The sequence below is a fragment of the Mus caroli genome, chromosome 6, assembly GCF_900094665.2.
Source record: "Mus caroli chromosome 6, CAROLI_EIJ_v1.1, whole genome shotgun sequence".
NCBI classification, from domain to species: Eukaryota; Metazoa; Chordata; class Mammalia; order Rodentia; family Muridae; genus Mus; species Mus caroli.
Genome location: NC_034575.1, coordinates 146,038,970 through 146,059,026, shown reverse-complemented (window position 1 = coordinate 146,059,026; position 20,057 = coordinate 146,038,970). Strand labels below are relative to the sequence as shown.

Here is a 20,057-nt window from a genome sequence, read left to right as displayed (position 1 = left end):
GTTTATTCAGAGATGATACACCTAACCCTCAAGAGACTGGAGGCACCAGGGAGTTTAGAGGTCAGGTGGGGTGGGGGGTGGGGGTATCCACATGGAGGTAGGGTGGAGTGGGGAGGAGGTGTGGGATGTGGAGCAGTCAGAGGATGGATGGGAGGCTGGGGAATAGAATATGGAATGCAAAAATTAAATTAAAAATAAAATAAAAAGAAAGAAAGTGAGAGAGAGAAAGAAAGAAAAGAGAGAGAAAGGGAGCACCAAGGAAAAGAACTAAGAGGAGAAAAGGGAGCACAGAGGAAGAGACATAAAAGAAGAGAGAGAGATCTGCATTTGAGTGAAGATGCCGCTTCCTTGCAGTAACAGAGCTTTTGCTGCACAACAGTGGCCACACATCTTCCTTGAGCCTGCACAAAGTGGGCCTGTCTCTGCAGGATTCTAACCCACTCAGGTGTTACTGAAAGGCAAAGTCTGGGCCAAAGTTTCTCTCCAGTGAAGAGCCATTATTCAAATGCAAATTTTAAGAGGAAAATCCTTTGAGGGGAGAAAGGCTTAACGGAAGTGAAAGAACTAAATGAAAAGCATTAGGGAGAATAAGACACAGGGAAATGCCAGTGGGATTATGTGATTGAGTTCAGCTTTTTTTTCTCTGCTTGACTAACAAGTGCAAGCTCCCATGGAGGGGATATGGACCCTTTATGTTTTCACAGGGGGCTTGTTAACCTCAGAAGCCAGCCAGTCCCATTCACAAAGCTGCAGCTTCTACTTTGAACCAGTGGGGACTGTGGCAGATGTGGGCTCTCCACTAATCTCTGACCTTATTGAAGCTAATATTAAAATCTAATTTGTTTCCCAGGCCAGAGGACAGTAAGCAAGTTCTGGGGTGGATCAAAGACCTCTTAGTATGTATGAGTAGCACTGTGTGTTTTACCTCACATAATCTTGGCATCCTTGTTTTTCAACGACAATAGTGAGATCTTTTGTAGGTTGAAGACATTGTACCTCAAATTATATAAAGAGGTAAAAGTAGACTAATGTTATCAAAGTATACAGGTTTATCAGGGGTGGGGTGGATGAGATGGTAATATTTATTAACAAGGCTACATCCTGTTTTATATCTTATCTCACTTATTTCTTGCAATATTCCCACAAAGTACATATTATTGTCTTTTAAATGAGCACAATAGATGTACAAAGAAATGAAGAAAGCTGTTTCCTGTTGCAGGATATTTGATCACACTGTGAACACTGAGATTGTGTAATTTATTGAAAAAAAAAACTGTTTCTAGTTGTGTTGTGGTACATTATATTTGAGGGTTTCTACTCCACCTTAGATCTTTAGTTCCCAAATAAAAGACATAAACCTTATAATAAGCCTTAAATAAGCCTTAAAACACTAAAGCTGTGCAGATGTTAACACTCTAAGCTATTTTGTCTACCTCCCTGCCAATAATCCTGAGATATCACTTGCCATGTTCTGCCTGGGCTATTTCTACTCCACCCAACTGGCTGGCTCTCATGGCCATGCACACAGGATCCACCTACCCCATGGTGCCTTTTTCCTTCTTCTTCCTTGTCTTCTTCCCTTGTGGTTTCTGCCTCAGACCCAAGCCCAGGAACCAAAGCCCTCCCTATTTTTCTTCTGCCCAGCTACAGGCTATAGGTATCTTTATAAACGGATAACTTGGAAGGCAAGGTTTATATAACAAAAGCTGGTATATGTGAGGATCTGCTCATGTTGGAGCAACCAGATCTTGGGGTACAGAATTTAGCATTTGAATACAAGTAGCATCAGACCAACCACTACACAGCTATAATGTGGCTTAGCCCTTAGCACCTTTAATCCCTCTGGCTGGAATATAGACACACCCTTAGCACACCTTCAATTCCAAACAATGAAGATAAAGTTAGTTTGTAGAAGGAAGCTCCCATGTTTGAAAGTGATGTCTGATTGGGTGGCAAACAAAGTGCGAAATCACAGAAAGATTTGACAGAGTAGGATATGTCTAACTCTCATGAGAAGAGAGAGGAAAGGGAAGCTACTTAAGAGAGAGCAGTAGGGCTGGAGAGATGGCTGAGCAGTTAAGAGCACTGACTGTTCTTCCAGAGGTCATGAGTTCAATTCCCAGCAACCACATGGTGGCTCATAACTATCTATAATGGGATCTGATGCCCTCTTCTGGTGTGTCTAAATACAGCTACAGTATATTCACATACATAAAATAAATAAATGTTTAAAAAAAAGGGAAGAAAAGAAAATTGGATTGCTATGGAAAACTCAAAGTTGAGAGAGAGAGAGAGAGAGAGAGAGAGAGAGAGAGAGAGAGAGAGAGAGAGAAGAGAGAACAGTACAGAGAGAAAGAAGGAGGTAGTTTTACCAGGAGAGTTTTACAGAGAGGTTGCAGAGAACAAGCTCAAACAGGCCAGAGAATAAGAAGGAACCAGACGATTGGAACAGATGACCAGAGATTGAAGCCAAGCAGAGCTAAAAGTCAGAGGCTAAAGAGAAGCCAGATTGAATTAGTCATCTTGGAGAGGTGTTGATCCAGAATGGCTGAGTTGAACCAGCCAGCCAGAGTTCAGAAAGAACTAGAAAGGGTGAGCTTATTCAGCAGTAAGTCTCAGAGGCTGGAAACATTCTAGGCCTGGATTAGATTGTATGGAGGCTGAAAGCTTCTGAGGCTAGGCCTAGCTTAACAGACAGAGATGACAGTTACATCAGGCAAATACAAGGTGCTTTTGCAGTTTCCATTTCTTGTAAGTGGCAGAATGCCGTGTTGAAAAAACCCACATGCCCTGGCTCCAAAGTCAGGTTTTTGGTGTTTTCCCAGAGCTCAGTATTTTCGCAGAGGGAACATTGTGCTGTATATGGTTGCTCTTAAGAGGCTCATCTTTCCCTTCCTCTTTCAGGTGTCTGACTGGAAGCACCAACAGAAATTTTCTTCTTACCTTGAGACCGTTTTTAAAGCGGGCCATTTTGGTCATCAGTTATGTAAGTATATAATATGTATCTCAAATGTAACTAGTAAAGGGTGTTTTCATTTCATGAGTGTTTCAACTCAGGGATATGCTCTAGATTATTTAATAAACTCACTGTCAATATAATCTTGTAAGGAAGGTTTGCAGGTGGTAAATGTTACTATTGAGCAGAGGTATATATGGAGGCACATATGGGAACCCAGTGGCATAGTGTGAACAACACGGCTTAGAGTCCTTCCGAAGAGTTTTCAAAGTGACCTGGCTGTATTAGTTATCTGCTGCTGCACAGAACATCCAGTCCTGGTACCCAGAGGCATAGATAGAGCACCTGCTGCTGTTCAGCTTGGAAGCTCAGCTGGATGGTTTCCTATGTTGTGATAGACAGGCAGGGTCATCCATCATCTGTAAGGGGAGGGGACAGTTGAGTCTACTTCTTCATAGATGATCAGAATGCTTGAACAAAGATGGAAGAGGTGTGGGTAGACATTTCATCAGATCTTCTTGTTCTTCCAAGGTGACTGTCATTTTGTATTTTCGCCTGTGGATAATGGGAGGAACTATGCCCCTCTTCTCAGAGCAAGACAATCCAGCTTCATTCTCGCCATACATCCTTACAAGGTCAGTGCATGTACATTCTGTAAACTTTATTTGGTACTTAGTTTTATTGGATATTTTTATTGCCATAAATCATTTGTACAAAATAACAGGTCTTGTTGCAAATGAGTTCATACATACTGGAACCTGTTTAGTATTATTAAACCACAGGCCAGCTTTTCATTTCGAGGAGATAGTAATCATAAGTTAGCCATCATGAGGATAGAAAGGGAAACTCTTGTTTCATATATTTGAAATCCTTTTCAACCAAATCTAACTGGGCAGAATTGTGGCTATGGTTCTCACTGGTATATATCTATTTATTTGATAACTATTTTATTAGATGCTTATTGTCTATAATATACATATCTTTTAAGTGGCTTGTTTGTTTGTTTGTTTGTTTGTTTTTCAAGACAGGGTTTCTCTGTAAAGCCCTGGCTATCCTGGAACTTACTCTGTAGACCAGGCTGGCCTCAAAATCAGAAATCTGCCTGCCTCTGCCTCCCGAGTGCTGGGATTAAAAGCGTGCACCACCACTGCCCGGATTGAGTGGCTTTTAAAATAAGTATTACAGAGCACAGCACAGAGTTGTGTGCAGAGATTGGTTAGACAGCATAACCTAAAACCAAGGAAGGCTCAGAACAACAAATAGAAAGGAATGGTATTTGCAAAGATAGTGCTAACTGTGCCTTTTACATCCTCAGAAGTTCTACAAGATGTGGAATTAGGAAGTGATATTGATGAATGCTCCTGGCACACTGAGTCTGCTGTGGTGCACTGCTTTAAGATATGATCACAGTTATCAATTTAAATAGCTTCAGATTATATTCTCTGTGGTGTTTTAAACATTAAGATATCATGTTTAATTATTTTCATAGTCAAATGTGCTATAAATATCTTATAATGTTATATTATTTTAATGATAATTTTATGGAAGTAACCTTTACTATTTTGGTATATATATTTTCACAATATAATATAAAACATGGCAGATCTTTTGTTTTCAAATAGGGTCTCACTATGTGACACTGGTTGACCTTGAACTTGAGATCCCCTACCTCAGCCTCCTGAATGCTAAGATGAGAGACAGATGCCACCACCCTCCGCTAACAGCAAAGCTTAAAACTGAACTTGATGAGAAGATGATTTATAGTTGAGCTTATTGGTATTTCAGCAGAATTTTGACCCCCAATCTTACGTCAGTCATCAGCCTTTGCCCTGTCAATGTAGTGTACATGTTTTAATGAATATACTTCATTACTTGTTTTGCCTGTATGGTTTTCTTACATTTTGTGAGATTTTTCTATTTTCATTGTTAAATATCTATGTATTTTATCTTTTGATACCGAGGGTCAGGTTGGTGCAAGTCAGCCTTCCCTTTAACCACACAGCCTGCTCTGCTTCTCTTTTCTCGTACAGACCTTTTTCTTAGCATTCAAAACCAGTATCTTCCTAATCTGACATATTTTTATAATAAATATTCTGTCAAAATTGCTTTTATTACTTTGACACCTGTTTGTGTTCATGATTTTTAAAAAAGATTTATTTATTTTATCTATATGAGTACACTATAGCTATTTTCAGAGGGCATTGGATCTCATTACAGATGGTTGTAAGCTACCATGTGGTTGCTGGGAATTGAATTCAGAACCTCTGGGAGAGTAGTCAGTGCTCTTAACCACTGAGCCATCTCTCCAGCCCTGTGTTCATGATCTTGAATACCATTTCCTAAATCTCTTACGTTGGTTTAGCTCTTAAGTAGTATAAAAATCTTTGTGTTGTTGTTAGTATCTTAAATTTTCAAAATGTTGTTCAGTCTTAAGCTTGACATCTCAAATTCAGCTCCCTGGTAATGGTGCCTATCCTTTTTAGATCTCTGTCGCTAACATTCAGTCTCCAGGCTCTTTGTCTGGGTGTTTTTAGATGTGGCAGTTCATGGATGAAGGGTTCTGGTCCATAGCTTCTTCAGCAGTTACTTTCTATCTTTAAAAGGGAACAGGACATCAGATCTTTTCTCTGCTTGGCAGCCCTCTGTCTTACGTAGGGTTACTACTGCTATGAGGCGACACCACAGCAACTGTTATAAAGGAAAGCATTTGATTAGGACTGACTTACAGGCTCAGAGATTTAGTTCTATTGTTATCATGGTGGGTAGCATGATGACATACAGGCAGACATGGTGCTGGAGAGTAGCTGAGAGTTCTATATCCAGATGGGCAGGCAGCTGGAAGAGAGAGTGAGCCAATGGGTCTGGCTTGAGCTTCTGAAATCTCAAAGCCTACTCCTAGTGACACACTTCCTCTAACAGAATTATATCTACTTCAGTAAGGCCACGCCTCCTAATAGTGCCAGTCTGTGGTGACCAAGCATTCAAATCTATGAGCCTATGGGAGCCATTCTTATTCATACCACCACAGCCACCAAATGCACCAAATTCACTACACTCACCATACTACCACATCCACCACACTCACAACTTGGGGGTGATGTCCTTTAATTGTGGGGTGATTTCAGCTCTAGGGTGATGTTGCTTGTCCTTGTGATTTCCAACCAAGCTGTTTGTATATGAATTGAAGCAACCACTCTTAGTGTCACTGTTACATGTAGCCTACTCCATTAATTTAGCAGCGCTTGAGCCAAGATGGAGAGATGAAACAAATACTGAGGGGACATGGAAAGAGAATATGCTTTCAACTCTCCAGCTGAGTATTTCATTCATGTCTCAAACCCCAGTATCTGGCTCAGGATCCTAGTGTCTGGATACTACACTTGATCTCTGATCATAGTCTTCCTAGCTAAACCATCCCAGTCACCAAAAGGGTAAGGTTGCATTTTGCTTCTGGTTGTTAGCCTAATGGCAACAATCTCTGGTGGAATCCTTGGCAGAATTAGGACTTCAGCCAAGTATTTTCTAGGTCTTGCCAGTTACTCCCAAGGTACAAGTAGACTTTCAGTGAGGTTTGATAGGCATTTCCATCTGCTTTTTCCATCCAACTCAACTAGTTCAGTCCAAATAAAGTGATGAAATAGACTATTTCAGCTACTTACCTTCACTTCCACCCTTCAGAGTCTTAAATGGGCTCACTTGGTAGCTCTGGCTATACTCAAACCCATGACAATACCCCTGCCTCAGTTTCCCTTGTATTTAGATTACAAGCTTATATACTAACATGCCTAGGTATATTCTTCTTCATTTTAAATAATATCTTTCTGTTCTTGAGTTTCAGATTTCAAGATCTCCCATATTAGTTATTTTTCATGACACTGAGACCAGAAATCCTGACAGAAACAGCTTAAGGGAGGAAAGGTTTATTTTGGCACATGCTCTCAAAGGATGGCTTGGTGGGGTAACTGAATCCACAGCTCTGGGAGCAAATGGTGGCTCACTATTCTAGGGAGCAGAGAAAGGCCAGAAGCCAGGCTGAGCTGTGAGTCGCAAAGGCTCACCCCTAGCAACCACCTCCTCATGGTTCCACAACTTCCCAAAACAGCACTAATGGCTGGGAATCAGTGAGACAGTGGGCAGCATTGCAAGTTCAAACTATTACACAGCCCTTATGAGCTCACCCTCCCAGTAAGCTTGTCTCCAGTAGTTGCACTGGAAGCAGAGCTTCCTAAGTATAGTTTTGCTGGCCTGGTCCAACCCAAAGCCACTTCCTGTAATAGATATGTAAACTTTGTAGATCTTTCACAGTTATCTTTTCTGCCATCTCAGAGGAATTATTTTCTTTTTCAAAACATATAAAGGCTACTCCCCCATCAAATGAGATTCTTCAGTTTTTCTCCATTTAGTATTGGCTGTGGTTCCTTTTTGCATGTTGTCTTTGAAAGTCCTCGTGGCTCTATAGACATGTGTTTCCTATGTATTCAGCTGTTTCCTGTTTAACTGAACTGAGACAAGAAGTCACCATGGTATGATCATGAGAAATCTAAAAAGAAATGTATCTATAACAACATGACAGAAGTGTCCAGGGTGCTATTGACTGTGACACAAGGCCCTGGCTTACTATAGTATATGTTACTGCTACTGACTGTGCTACAACTCTCATCTTAGAACCTAATATAGGGAAACCTGATAGGTGTGATTTCCTTCAGCTTAGGTAGTATTCTAATATGCTTCTCCACTGTTGTGATAAAACACCATGACCAAAAGCAACTTGTTGAGGAATGGTTTATTTCATCTTAGAGTTTACAGTTCATCAGTGAGGGATGCCTAGGCTTGAAGCAGATACCATGGAGAAACGCTGCTTACTGGCTTGCTCAGCCTACTTTCTTATATAGACTAGGCATACTTTTCTAAAGATGTTACTGCCCACAGCAGGCTGAGATCCCCTATATGAATTAGTAATCAAGAAAATGCCCTACAGATATGCTCATATATCATTTCAGTGGAGGCAATTCGTCAATCATTAATTTGCTCAATCTTCAATGAGACTGTCTTCATTATGGCCTCATCGTCTACCACTTGTCTTACAACTTGCCTCTGTGTGTCTCTTCAGTTAGCACTCAGATTGTGGTCCTCCACGCTGTGCCCAATTGGTATTTCTAGTGCTCTTGGTATTTAGAAGGTTGATGGTTTCTTGATACTTTTAGGATAAGGAGTCGGGGTTCTGTCCACTGCTGTAGTCCTGACACTCATTCTTCTGGCCACCTCCCCCTCCCTGTAACCCCACCATTCACTGGTACAGCCTCATTGGTGTGTCAGTCTGTGTTCATGCTTGACAGTCCTCCAGTACCTCTCCTCCATTCTGTGACCACTGTTTCTTCTCTAAGACCTTGCATGAGGCTTCTTAATCCCAATGGCTGCCCCATTGCTTTCAGATACACTTTAGTGTGGACTGTTTGCTGATTTTCCTTTATTCTAGAGATAGGAATTTTTTGTTTTTGTTTGTTAACACACGGTTTCACTATGTACCCTTGGTTGTCCTGGAACTTGCTCTGTAGACCAGACTGACCTTGAACTCATAAAGATCCACTTGCCTCTGCTGCTGCCTCCAGGTACTAGGACTGAAGACTTGTACCATTATGTCCTGTTGTAGATGAGGATTTCTTAAGATTTGAGGCCCTGCCTTAAAGTCCTTGCATTGACTTACATGAGAACACACAGAAGACCATCACTGTGGAACTGCAACACCATCTTAGGTTTTCCTCTTGGAGACTGAAAAGATAATCACAGATGTTTCTCCTGGAGCCAGGAACTCCTGCTTTCCCAGATGGACCTTGTTCTCATCAAGAAAAGATGATCAAAAAATCCTTGACTTGTTCCATGTTACCCACATTTCTGTTCCCTGTCTGTGCCAACTATGTAAGCAGACATAAATCTTTTATGCTGATATCTTCACAGATACTATTCATAAAAGCTACTTACTTGTTCCTAAACTTTCCTAAAATCTTGGACAAAAGAACAGATCAGTGTTATAAGTTCACAATACAAGTAACTTAGGTTGTGATTCAACACAACAACATCTACATAAGAAGCTCTTCCTTAGAGAACTTTCGTTGGCTTTATTTATTTATTTATTTATTTTGTTTTTTGAGACAGGATCTCACTCTGTATCCCTGGGTGGCTGTAACAGCCACCTGCCATCCTCCTTGCTAGATTAAAGGCCCCTGAGCCCTGGCCATTCCATGGATTTTTTTTTTTTTTTTAAAGATTTATTTATTTATTACATGTAAGTACACTGTAGCTGTCTTCAGACATTCCAGAAGAGGGCGCCAGATCTCGTTACGGATGGTTGTGAGCCACCATGTGGTTGCTGGGATTAGAACTCTGGACCTTCGGAAGAGCAGTCGGGTGCTCTTACCCACTGAGCCATCTCACCAGCCCCATTCCATGGATTTTTAAATTTATTTACCTACTTACTGACTCTTGCCTCATTTCTTTGCTTATCTTCACCTTTCCCCCATTTCTGTTTCTCTTCCTAATACATTCCTGAGTGTTTCCTATACAGTCCCAGGATGTACAGGCAATCTAATTATCTCTATTCCATCTGCATATCACCAAGGTAAGACTAGGCTATGGATCCTACTGCCTTCACAGCTCTGGACTGTGAATGGCTTACATTTTATAGTTCTGCCAGCTAGAACAGCTGAGTCGGTGTGGCAGAGGAAAAGGAAGCTGGTGAGACTCACAACTCTCACATTAAAGCTCTCAAATTCATAAGACAAAAGTGAGTGGAAATAAAATGAGATGCTCCCTTGTAAAAAGATATTTTATGACTTGGTTTCAGCATCTAAGAGTGCTCAGTCCTGTGTTATTGCTGTCTACCCACATCCAGTCTCTCTCCTTGTCTCTGACCTAATGCTGTGCTGTTTTGAAGTTTGTCATGGATAGAATATCAATACAGTCATCATTATTTCTATCTTAAGAAAAAAAATCACAACAACATGTTCATGACACATGCCACCCTATAGTTGGTGATTCTATAACAGCATCAAGTGTTCAGTCTACCACACTGCTCCTGTCTCAGCTTTCAGAGACCATCGTCTCTGCCCACACCAGAAGTCATTTGCCCCACCCAACTTCTGGGTGTGCAGTGTTTCCAGTGATCTTTGGAGAACCTATCAGATAGGCCTGATAGAGCCCATGGTTATGTTTGCCTTTAAAATGATGATTGAAAACACAGTTAAAAGAATTGTTTTATTCAGTTTGAGGTCTAAGGTTTTAGAAACGACTCTTACCAAATATTTTACTATTAGTGAATGTTCTCCACTGCATGAACCACAAGAACAGAATTCTTCAACCTATCAATACCTTCACAGACACTTGTCCATTCTGTTAACCCACAGAGTTATTGAGTCTAGGTCCAAGCTATCCCCTGCTCCTCCAATTTAAATTTGATATTAAAATACTGTCATTCAAACACATAATCCATGCCTGTCTTCTTACCACCAACACAGTGTAAATACCCTTATGGAGAGTCAAGCCAGAGTTTATCACCTTCAGCACCTAAGACATGCACATAGAATGAGTTAATATTGGCTGAATTCAAGCGAAGGCTTTCTGTTGATTGGGAAAGACAGTGTAGGAAGTGGCATCCTTAGGCTATTCCTGTAGATGATACTCAGTAGATTGTATCTGCATAGCCTTGTCATTCCTAGGGCACAGGAGCCTGGGAAGTCTACTGAAGCAAGAATGGAACAATTTGGGAACTGTGAGGTTGACAGTAAGCAGCTACTGTAGAGGAGCAGAAAAAAATCATCAAAACTCACAACCCTGATCTCCAAACCTGGTGGGTCCAGGTAGAGTCCACAGGTGTGGGAAGCCGCAAATGCCATTACAAGATGGCGCTGGCTACCACTGGCCACCACCCGTGATTATGAGTAAACAACCAATGTGTGCATGTGCAATAGAGTTTTTTGCGGAGTCACTGCCTGGCCCGAGGCATATTAATGAGGTAATGGTAGCATAACCAATCAGGTATGGACACGTCCCTATATAAGCAGCGCCATTTCTGGGGCTCAGGGTCTTTTGCCTATGCAGTCCATGCTCTCCCAATAAACATGTTGCAAAAGGATCCTGTTGTGGCGTCTTACTTGCTGGCAAGTGGGCGTCCACACACAGACCAAATGTCCAATGGTTAGGTGATATTAACATCAATTTCAACAGAGTTCATAGCAGTAGTATCCTTAAGAATCAAGGCAAAGACACCCCAGATGTCCACTACTGCAAGTTACATCAGTTGGAAGGAGGTGGTTTAGCAGAGAGAATGGATGAAGTCCCATAGGTGAAGAGGAGGAGGATTCCAACAGCACATTCTTTACGTAAAACAAATAAGAGCTACGGCTTGTGGTGTGGTCTTGTTCCTGTGACCCAGTCAAGGAAGTGTGTTGGGTCCATCCTCCTTCAAGAACAGAATGGTAGAAAGATACCAAAGAGGATGAGCTTCTCGGGTAGAGCCACACCAAACAGCCCCAATGGAACTGTGCCTCTGGAAACCAAATTCTTCACTTTTGTGAGGAAAAAACCTAGAGTGATTTAAAGGCAGAGTGTGGTTTTGAAGACGGCTTCTCACGCTAGCCCTGGCTGGCCTGATGCTCACAGTGGGCTGGGTCCATTATATCATAATCAATAGACAAGACAGTCCCTCAAGGCATACTCACAAACCAACCTGACCTGGGCGACTCCTCCGTTGAGGCTTCCCCCTTTCAGAGAACTCGAGACTGTATCAAGTCGGCAATTAGGCTAATCATGACAGTAGCCCAGGCTGGCCTTAAATTTGCTGTGATCTTCCTGCCTCAGCCTCCCAAGTTCTGGGATTATAAGCATGAGCTGCCACATCTAGTTATGAAACTCCCTCAGTCATTTCTGGATTTTCAAGGAAAATGAATCACTAAATTGTTTTCATTGAATTTTCAATTCTCTGTGTTGTACATTCTGTTTTGTTGGCAAGACATTTTAGTGTCTCCCCCCACTCCCCGCCCCCATTAACAGGATTTATGGTAGAAAGGTGGTAAATAATTCATTTTGTTTTTGATTTTACTTTTAATAAGAAAAGGAAAGAAAAAGAAAGAAAGGAAGGAAGGAAGAGAGAGAGAGAGAGAGAGAGAAAAGAAAGAAAAAGAAGAGAGAGAGAGAGAGAGAGAGAGAGAGAGAGAGAGAAACCAGCAGGGCAGAAATATTGTACAGGCTACTTCCTTTCTGAATTTTTTTTAGCAGTTTGAATATAATTCATAGAGAAGGAGTTAAAAAGAAACCCTGTAATTGTTGATCACAGTTAGCTCAAATAGCCCTCCCTAAAAGACAATTAGCTTTTGGAGTGATTCCAAATGGCTTCTTTGTTGCTTATATTTGCAAAGTATTTTCCACTGCTATGTCCATATCTTAGAAAGTACTAAAAGAGTTTGCTAGCTAGCTGTGTGATCAGAATCATACAAACTAGAAAGCAATGACTGTGTCTGGTCTGTGATTTACTGTGTTTTCATTGAAATTGTAACTTAAAAAATATATATGCATCTTAATTTTCTTTTAGTTGGTACAACATTGCAGTTCCAGAAAACAAGCAGGGAGGGGCCGGGCATGGTGGCGCACACCTTTGATCCCAGCACTCAGGAGGCAGAGGCAGGAGGATTTCTGAGTTTGAGGCCAGCCTGTTCTACAGAGTGAGTTCCAGGACAGCCAGGGCTACACAGAGAAACCCTGTCTCAAAAAACCCAAAAAACCAAACCAAAACAAAACAAAAAAATCATTTCAGAAAACAAGCAGGGAAAGGAAACTTGCAGGGCAGAGCAAACATATGGTCTTCACAAAAAACTCTTCCTGAGTTAGCAGTGAGTATGGGCCAGATGTAGCTAGAAGTAAAATATTAGAGCAGTTTTGTCACCTCTCCTCTATTCAAGGTTTTATCATGAAAGAGACCAAATACACACAGAAGTAGAGAAGGTGGCATATGCAGACCCCAGCACTCATTGGGTTTCAGCACTCAGAATCCTCAGCCGCTTGGTTCATTCATACCCCTCCTCTCTTCTTCCCCTCCGTGCCTGGTCAGTTATTTTGAAGCAAATCCTAAATCATGATTTTGATATTTAGTTTATTTTGCATTATGTAACGTTATCATACTTTAAATTTTGATGAGCCTCTGTATCAGCCCTATTATCCGTTAATATTATATTGTTCCAACTATGTAATAGTTGTTTAGTTTAATAGTGGTTTCCTTGAATTAGCCTCTTTCTTGGTTACTTTTCCTAGCACTGTGAAAAAATTTCCTGAGAAAAGCAACTTCAAACTTCAGGGAGAGCTTATTTTAGCTCAGAGCTTCTGGGGACAGCCCGTTAAGCTGGGGGAGAAATGACAGTAAGAGCTAAGGGCAGCGAACCAAACTAGAGGCAGTGAGCTGAACTTCACTGCTCAGCTGAAATTCTCCTTTTTATTTAGTCCAGGCCTAAGGCTCAGCAAATGCAGACACCTGCAGTTAGGTTGGGTCTTCCTACTTCAGTTAACCTCATTAGGATAATCTCCTAAGGTACACCAAAAAGCTAACCCAATCTAAATAATTCCTCACAGATGTGCCTGGAGGCCTGTCTCTTAGGTGATTTTAGATCCTGTCAAATTGACAATCAGCAAACCATCGCAGTATCTAAATAGAGTGCCCTGTGGTATGTCTCTTAACTTAATGTCCTCCATTACCATTTGCTTGTTTAAGAAACTAGCTCATTGGTTCAGTGATTTCTCCCATATCCTGGACATTGTATCCCTGGTCATGGAACATATTCTGTTTGGTTCTTGTATATATTCTGTAGTAGCAGTTGGTTTTAGAACTGGTTCAAATCCAAGGTCAAGACAATTTCATCATAGTGTGTATGTCTAACAGGCATATTACGTTTTCTGTCTCTCTTTATGACATTAAACTAAATTAGTGAGGTCTGTGTACCTGATTTGTTTGTTGTTTGAGACAGAGTCCCACTCAGTAGGTACTCTAGCCTGGCCTCTGACTCATGGCTATCTCCCCACCTCCGCCTCTGCTAAGTCATTTCCAGCAGAAACTATTTTAAGTAATTTTAAGAGTGTGAATGACAACTGCCTTGTTTGTGAAGTATGTGGCTCAGCATCCACCAGTCAAGCCATGCAGAGATTTTCCACTGGACTGAAGGGAGGGGCATCTTGCTCCTGTGCATAGAAAGCAGCCCACAGTAATGCATTCTTAGTGACAGCACATAAACCCAAGACCAGAAAGAAGTCAGTCCTTGTTTACTAATTGCTCATTAGCACTTTATTAAGAACTACAAGAGACAAGAGTGGCGGAAAATACTATTGAAGCAGTCCCACTCCTGCCTGTTTCTGTGTTGGAGTCTGAGTGTCAGCACAGGGTAGTCTTCCTCACTGACATGGTGATTTCTCACTGCAAAGTTGGAGGGAGAGAAGGTGATGGAAGAGATCAGCTTGGATGATTTGAGGCCTGGAGTGATGGATTTCAGGCTCAGCCGTGGGACTTGTGTTAGCTACTTCTCTTGCTGTGAGGAAAGTACTGAACAAGAAAAGCTTAAGAAGGAAACAAGGTGGGGTTTATTGTGGTTCACACTTTAAGCATGACTCCTAGGTGGTTCTAAATTCTGTCAAGATGATCTTCAGTATTAATTGTCACAGAAGGTAACACAGAAAATCTGCTCTGGCCCCTGTGCCAATCAACCCTCTTGTGGGGGAGGGCTTCTCTTTATGGCCCTCTATTCTATTCTATTCAATTCTATTCTATTTATTTTAAATTTATTTACATTTCAAGTGTTAGCCCCTTACTTGGTTTCTCCCCCTCTCGGCAACCCTCTATCCCATTCCCCCTCCCCCTGCTTCTATGAGGGAGTTCTTCCACTCACCTACCCACTCTCATCTCCCTGCCCTGGATTCCCCATACACTGGGACATTTATCAAGCCTTCATAGGACCAAGGAATCCTCCTCTCATTGATGTTGACAAGGCCGTCCTCTGCTACATATGCAGTTGGAGCCATGTGTACTCTTTGGTTGGTGGCTTAGTCCCTGGAAGCTGTGGAGGTTCTGGTTGGTTGATATTGTTGTTCTTCTTGTGGGATTGCAAACCCCATCAGCTCCTTCAGTCCTTTCTCTAACTCCTCCATTGAGGATCCTGCACTCAGTACAATGGTTAGCTGCGAGCATCTGACTCTGTATTTGTAAGGCTCTGGCAGAGCTTCTCAGGAGACAGCTATATGAGGCTCCTTTAAGCAAGCAGTTCTTAGCATCCACAACAGTGTTGGAGTTTGGTGACTGTATCAGAGATGAATCCCCTGGTGGGACAATCTCTGGATAAGACCCTGTATTCTTAACATTCATCTCATGTTTCTTGTCCTTTCACACTATATAACTTGCATTATTGTATTATATAGTCCTTGAAGACAAGGTGTAACCTGTTTGTATTTAATTGAATATGTAATATCACAGATGTAACTAGGTTGTCCATCATTTAAAGTGGTGAAAACAGGTTTTACTCAGTAACTGTTGACAATAGGAGGAAGAGTCTGAGTCCATTTGATTTGTATGGACCTGTTTACTTTGTCTGCTTGCTGACAGTTAAGAACCTGTACCCTACAGCACTGGAGACAGATGCCTTAGCCTTCCTCATTGGTTGATGTTAAAGCATGGCTCTTTGGTATTGGAGGAGAATGATAATTCTGGGTTTATTTGTTTATTTAACATAGGCATGTGTTCATTTGTGTGTGCCTATGAGAGTATAAGAATGCACGTGTTGTTTACAAGCCAGAGTTCGACCTCTACCTCAAAAATGTTGTCCACCTCCATTGAGATGGGGTCTCTCACTGGCCTGGAAGGAAGTCACTAAGCAGATTTTGCTCGCTCTGGTGATGTCCTGTTTCCTCCTCACCAGCTGATGTCCCAGGAGCCTGTCACCATGCCCAGCTTTTTAAAGTGGATTCTGGAGTTCAGATTCACTCATCATGTTTGTGTGTTGGGGATTCTGACTGCTAAGCCATCTCTTTTGCTCTGGCTCTTGGTATTAAGGTTTACACAGTCATGATCCTAAACCCTCTTTTTTTACATAGTCTAGGAGGGATGTCTAGAGAGGGCTATTAGGTGTTGACTAGAGAAAAGAACAACTTCTTTTCTTAGCCATGCAGTTACTTGGGCAAGCATTTTAATGCAGGTTGGGATGGACAGATCATCTTGGGATGTGGCTTTGTAAAGCTAGAAGCCTTGTGGCAGTTGTTTGCCCCCTAGTGCAGAGGGTTGGGTGGATCTGTTCTGTGCTGAGAGCCCTGAAGTTCTCAAGGACATTGAATATTGCTTAATGACTATGCAGGCTAAGTGAATTTAGGTAAACTCACTTTCCTCTAATTGCAAAGATGTTTGAGTGGAATGCCATCTATTTCACCTTAAAGCCTTGTCCTAGGCAGAAAGTGAGGATGAGAAACCACCCACTACCTTCCTCCCATGATGTTCTCTACCCTAATAACTGTGAATAAGAGATTTGATCTTTCTGCCACAAATATTTTACTTTCTGAAATAGTTAGGTCTGGATCAATCTGCTATCAAATGAATGAGATGTTTTAAAATGTATTACAGGTTCTGGACAATAGCAAGATGAGACAGTCTAAGAGACAGGGTCTCCTACAAGAGTGTGTTTACCATTTACTGTCGTCAGGAATTTCTTCATTGCATTGCCTCCAGGTTCCATATTTACTTGTGTGATAAATTTAGATATCTTCTATAGGAACTATGTCTTATTTGCTTTCTGTTGAAGTCAGCTCCCATCATGGTGGTTAGAAGCAATGAGATAAGTTCCTAGGAGATCAGTTTAATGGCTGGTTTGACATCTTTCCCTGCCTTCCTCTACCAGAAACAACCAACTGAGCAGATATAATTGTAGTAAGCAAGTGTTTATAAAATGTGAGAAGTTGTATTTCAAAACTGTTCTCTTTGTAGGTTCCTTACCTATTCCTACCTCCTGGCCTTCAATGTATGGCTTCTGCTGGCACCCATCACACTGTGCTACGACTGGCAAGTGGGAAGTATCCCTCTGGTGGAGACCATATGGGATATGAGGAACCTTGCTACCATCCTTCTGGCAGTGGTGATGGCCTTACTGAGCCTGCACTGTGTGGCAGCCTTCAAGGTAATCTCTAAGAGTGAATAGATTCTCATATTTGAAGACATCTGGATCTGTTATTGCTGCTCCTTTTCTTAATAAGGGTCTGGGTCAAAATCACGTGCTTCTTACTCAGAAAACTTTGCAAATTAATTTTTTCTAATAGGTAATATACATTTAAGTCTTCAGCAGGACTAATAGACCATGCCAACCTTAATTTTACAATGTCTTTATTTAAAAGATTTACTCTTACGTGTCTTTATGTGGCTGTGCTATGTGTGTATAGGTGCATTTATGTGTCTCTATTTGGGTATGCCATGTGTGTTTAAGTGTCTGTAGTGGCCAGAAAAAGGTGGCAGATCCAGTGGAGCTGGAGTTACAGGTGTTTGTGAACTGGCCAACTGGGTGCTGAAAACCTAACTCTGCTCTGGCAGGCTAGCCACTGAGCCACCTCTCCAGCTCTGTATAGTTTTTTGATAATGTCTAGATACTTTGTAAAAGTAAAAGTTCCCTCCTGGTGTGATTGGCTGATACTTGAAGGAATGTATTTTATACAATGTCATAATAAATGAAATCTTAATAAATAATACATTTGCAAATGTTTAAGATATGATTGAAACTTCATATCCACTTAATTATATTAGATGATTTCTTCTCCAATTAGAAAAATATAAAATTGAACAGAATTGTTAAATTAAATCATTTGAAAAAGTGATCACAGGTAGAAGAAACTAGAAAATGTTGATTGAGTAATTGCCACCACACTGATGAAACACCTCTCACCTGGGGTGTCCTCACCTTCCTGGTTGGAAATAGTTGACTGGATGTTGGAATAAAGCCAAAGCAGCTACAGTTTTTGTTTGTTCAGTGTTTGAGATGGACTCATGCAGCTCAGGCTGTCTGTGGATTCCATTTCTGTCTAGGATGACCTTGAGCCTCTGATCCTCCTGCTTCCATATCCCAAACTCTGGGATTACAGGCAAATGTGGTCATGCCTGCCTAGCAGCCAGAACTTACGGGGGAGATTTTGTAAGTGAGAAAGCTGGACACAGCTTCTCAAAAGCCTCTCCATGAATTCATGGTGACTGCTAAGCCATTATATGTGTACATGAAACTCTTTGGAATATGAGACTTGTTTGGGGCAAGTCTGAATGAATTCTTCCCATGCAAACAGGTTCAGCAATGAAGGGCAGATATTCACTAGTGAGAGTTAGCTTTGTATAATTTTTGTTCAAATCATTGGCTATCACAGAACCAGCCAGGCACAGGAGAGACACCCAGAAATCCCCACAGAAACCAAAAGCAAAACAAAGAAACAATAACAACAATTTTAAAGTTCTGACCAAATATCTTAGCACTCTAAAAAAAAAAAAAATGCAGGGCTAGGAAATAACTTAGTTGTTACAGTACCTTCCAAGAATGCATGAAGACACAAGCTTGATTTCTGTGTGGTAGATATGTCTATCTCAGTCTCCTGATGGTTTCCTCAAAATCAGAACAAATCACAAGCTCAAGTTCTGAGACCTGGAAAACAAGCCTAGTCCTCAGGTCTGTAGGGAAGTGACACTGGAGCCGTGGGGGTTGGGGATAGCTGCAATGTGGCCTCACTGGAGTCCTGCAGTGGGAAGGTAGCCACTGCACTTCCTCACTTGAAGAGGTGGCTCCATTTATTCCTGGGACTTCCTTTAGCATTGGTTCCTCACCTTACTTTGCTTCTTGCTAGCCCACATCACAATCCTCATTTCTCTACTCCCCAAGTAGTAGACACCTGGTGTGCAGAGATTCCCACCTAACACCTCTAAGCAAGACCCTACAGACACAGATTCATATTCATTCTCTCTCTCTCTCAACGATGAGGCAAAGCCAGAGTAAGAGCCACTGTCGGAAAGTGGTTATCTGTGGATGGACATTCCAACCTTGTTGAGAACAGGATTAAGAACAGCCAAATGGACACATCACCCCACAGACAGATAGACCAAAGAAGGAACGCCTTGCTGTTGCTTTTCCCTGTTTTAAGATATTGAAGTTTTGCTGACCATGTGATCTCTTACAACTTTATCTTTGAAGCATAAATTAGCCAACCCTGTGGTACAAAATTGTTCTACCGTAGACCCCATGCAGTTGAACCTGACGGAATTGCTGGAAATTAGTTTGAATTTTGTTCATTCTTGTGACACATACATCGCTGTGTTTTAACGTGTCCTTACCTGATGATATACACCTCATGTTTTAATACAGCGAGTAGTAAAATAAGCTGGAGGATGGAGGTTGCAGTCCTCTGTGTTCTCTGTCCATGCTGCTTTCTTTCACTTCGGCTGACTTGTTCACATTCTCTGCACACAGCACTTTCCCACACATTTCCTCAGTTCATGGGAGTTCACCTCATGGGATATAGGGACCCAGTCTTTCTAGCCAATGATCACCCTCTGGGTAGTATGTTTTGGGTCCCTTGGTAGTTGAGGCTCCACACCATGCTGCCAAAGTCCCACGTATGAGATCAGCTCCAAAGTGGGTGTAGCCAGGGCAGATTTTCAGCCCCATTTCTGCCTGCTCCTCCCCTGTTACCTTGTTACCTGTGGCCACACTTGAGCCAACGTTTTCTTTACTTTTTTTTTTCCTTTTTTTTATTAGGTATTTTCTTCATTTACATTTCCAATGCTATCCCAAAAGTCCCCCATGCCCTTCCCCCACTCTCCCCTTCCCCCCCCCCACTCCCACTTCTTGGTCCTGACGTTCCCCTGTACTTAGCCATATAAAGTTTGCAAGACCAATGGGCCTCTCTTTCCACTGATGGCCAACTAGGCCATCTTCTGATACATATGCAGCTAGAGACACGAGCTCCGGTGGGTACTGGTTAGTTCATATTGTTGTTCCACCTATAGGGTTGCAGATCCCCCCAGCTCCTTGGGTACTTTCTCTAGCTCCTCCATTGGGGGCCCTGT

The 20,057-nt window shown here is 41.8% G+C and overlaps 1 protein-coding gene across 5 annotated transcripts in view; it reads left to right on the top strand.

Moving 5' to 3' along the window:
- Positions 1 to 20,057, top strand: part of Tmtc1 (transmembrane O-mannosyltransferase targeting cadherins 1) — a 319,404-nt gene that overhangs the window by 208,356 nt on the left and 90,991 nt on the right. For all 5 annotated transcript variants that reach the window (XM_029478419.1, XM_029478417.1, XM_029478418.1 and 2 more), the window contains 3 exons: positions 2,905 to 2,986; positions 3,488 to 3,591; positions 16,953 to 17,142. In XM_029478419.1, the coding sequence (XP_029334279.1) occupies positions 2,905 to 2,986; positions 3,488 to 3,591; positions 16,953 to 17,142 (376 nt within the window). The remainder of the gene's footprint in view (positions 1 to 2,904; positions 2,987 to 3,487; positions 3,592 to 16,952; positions 17,143 to 20,057) is intronic.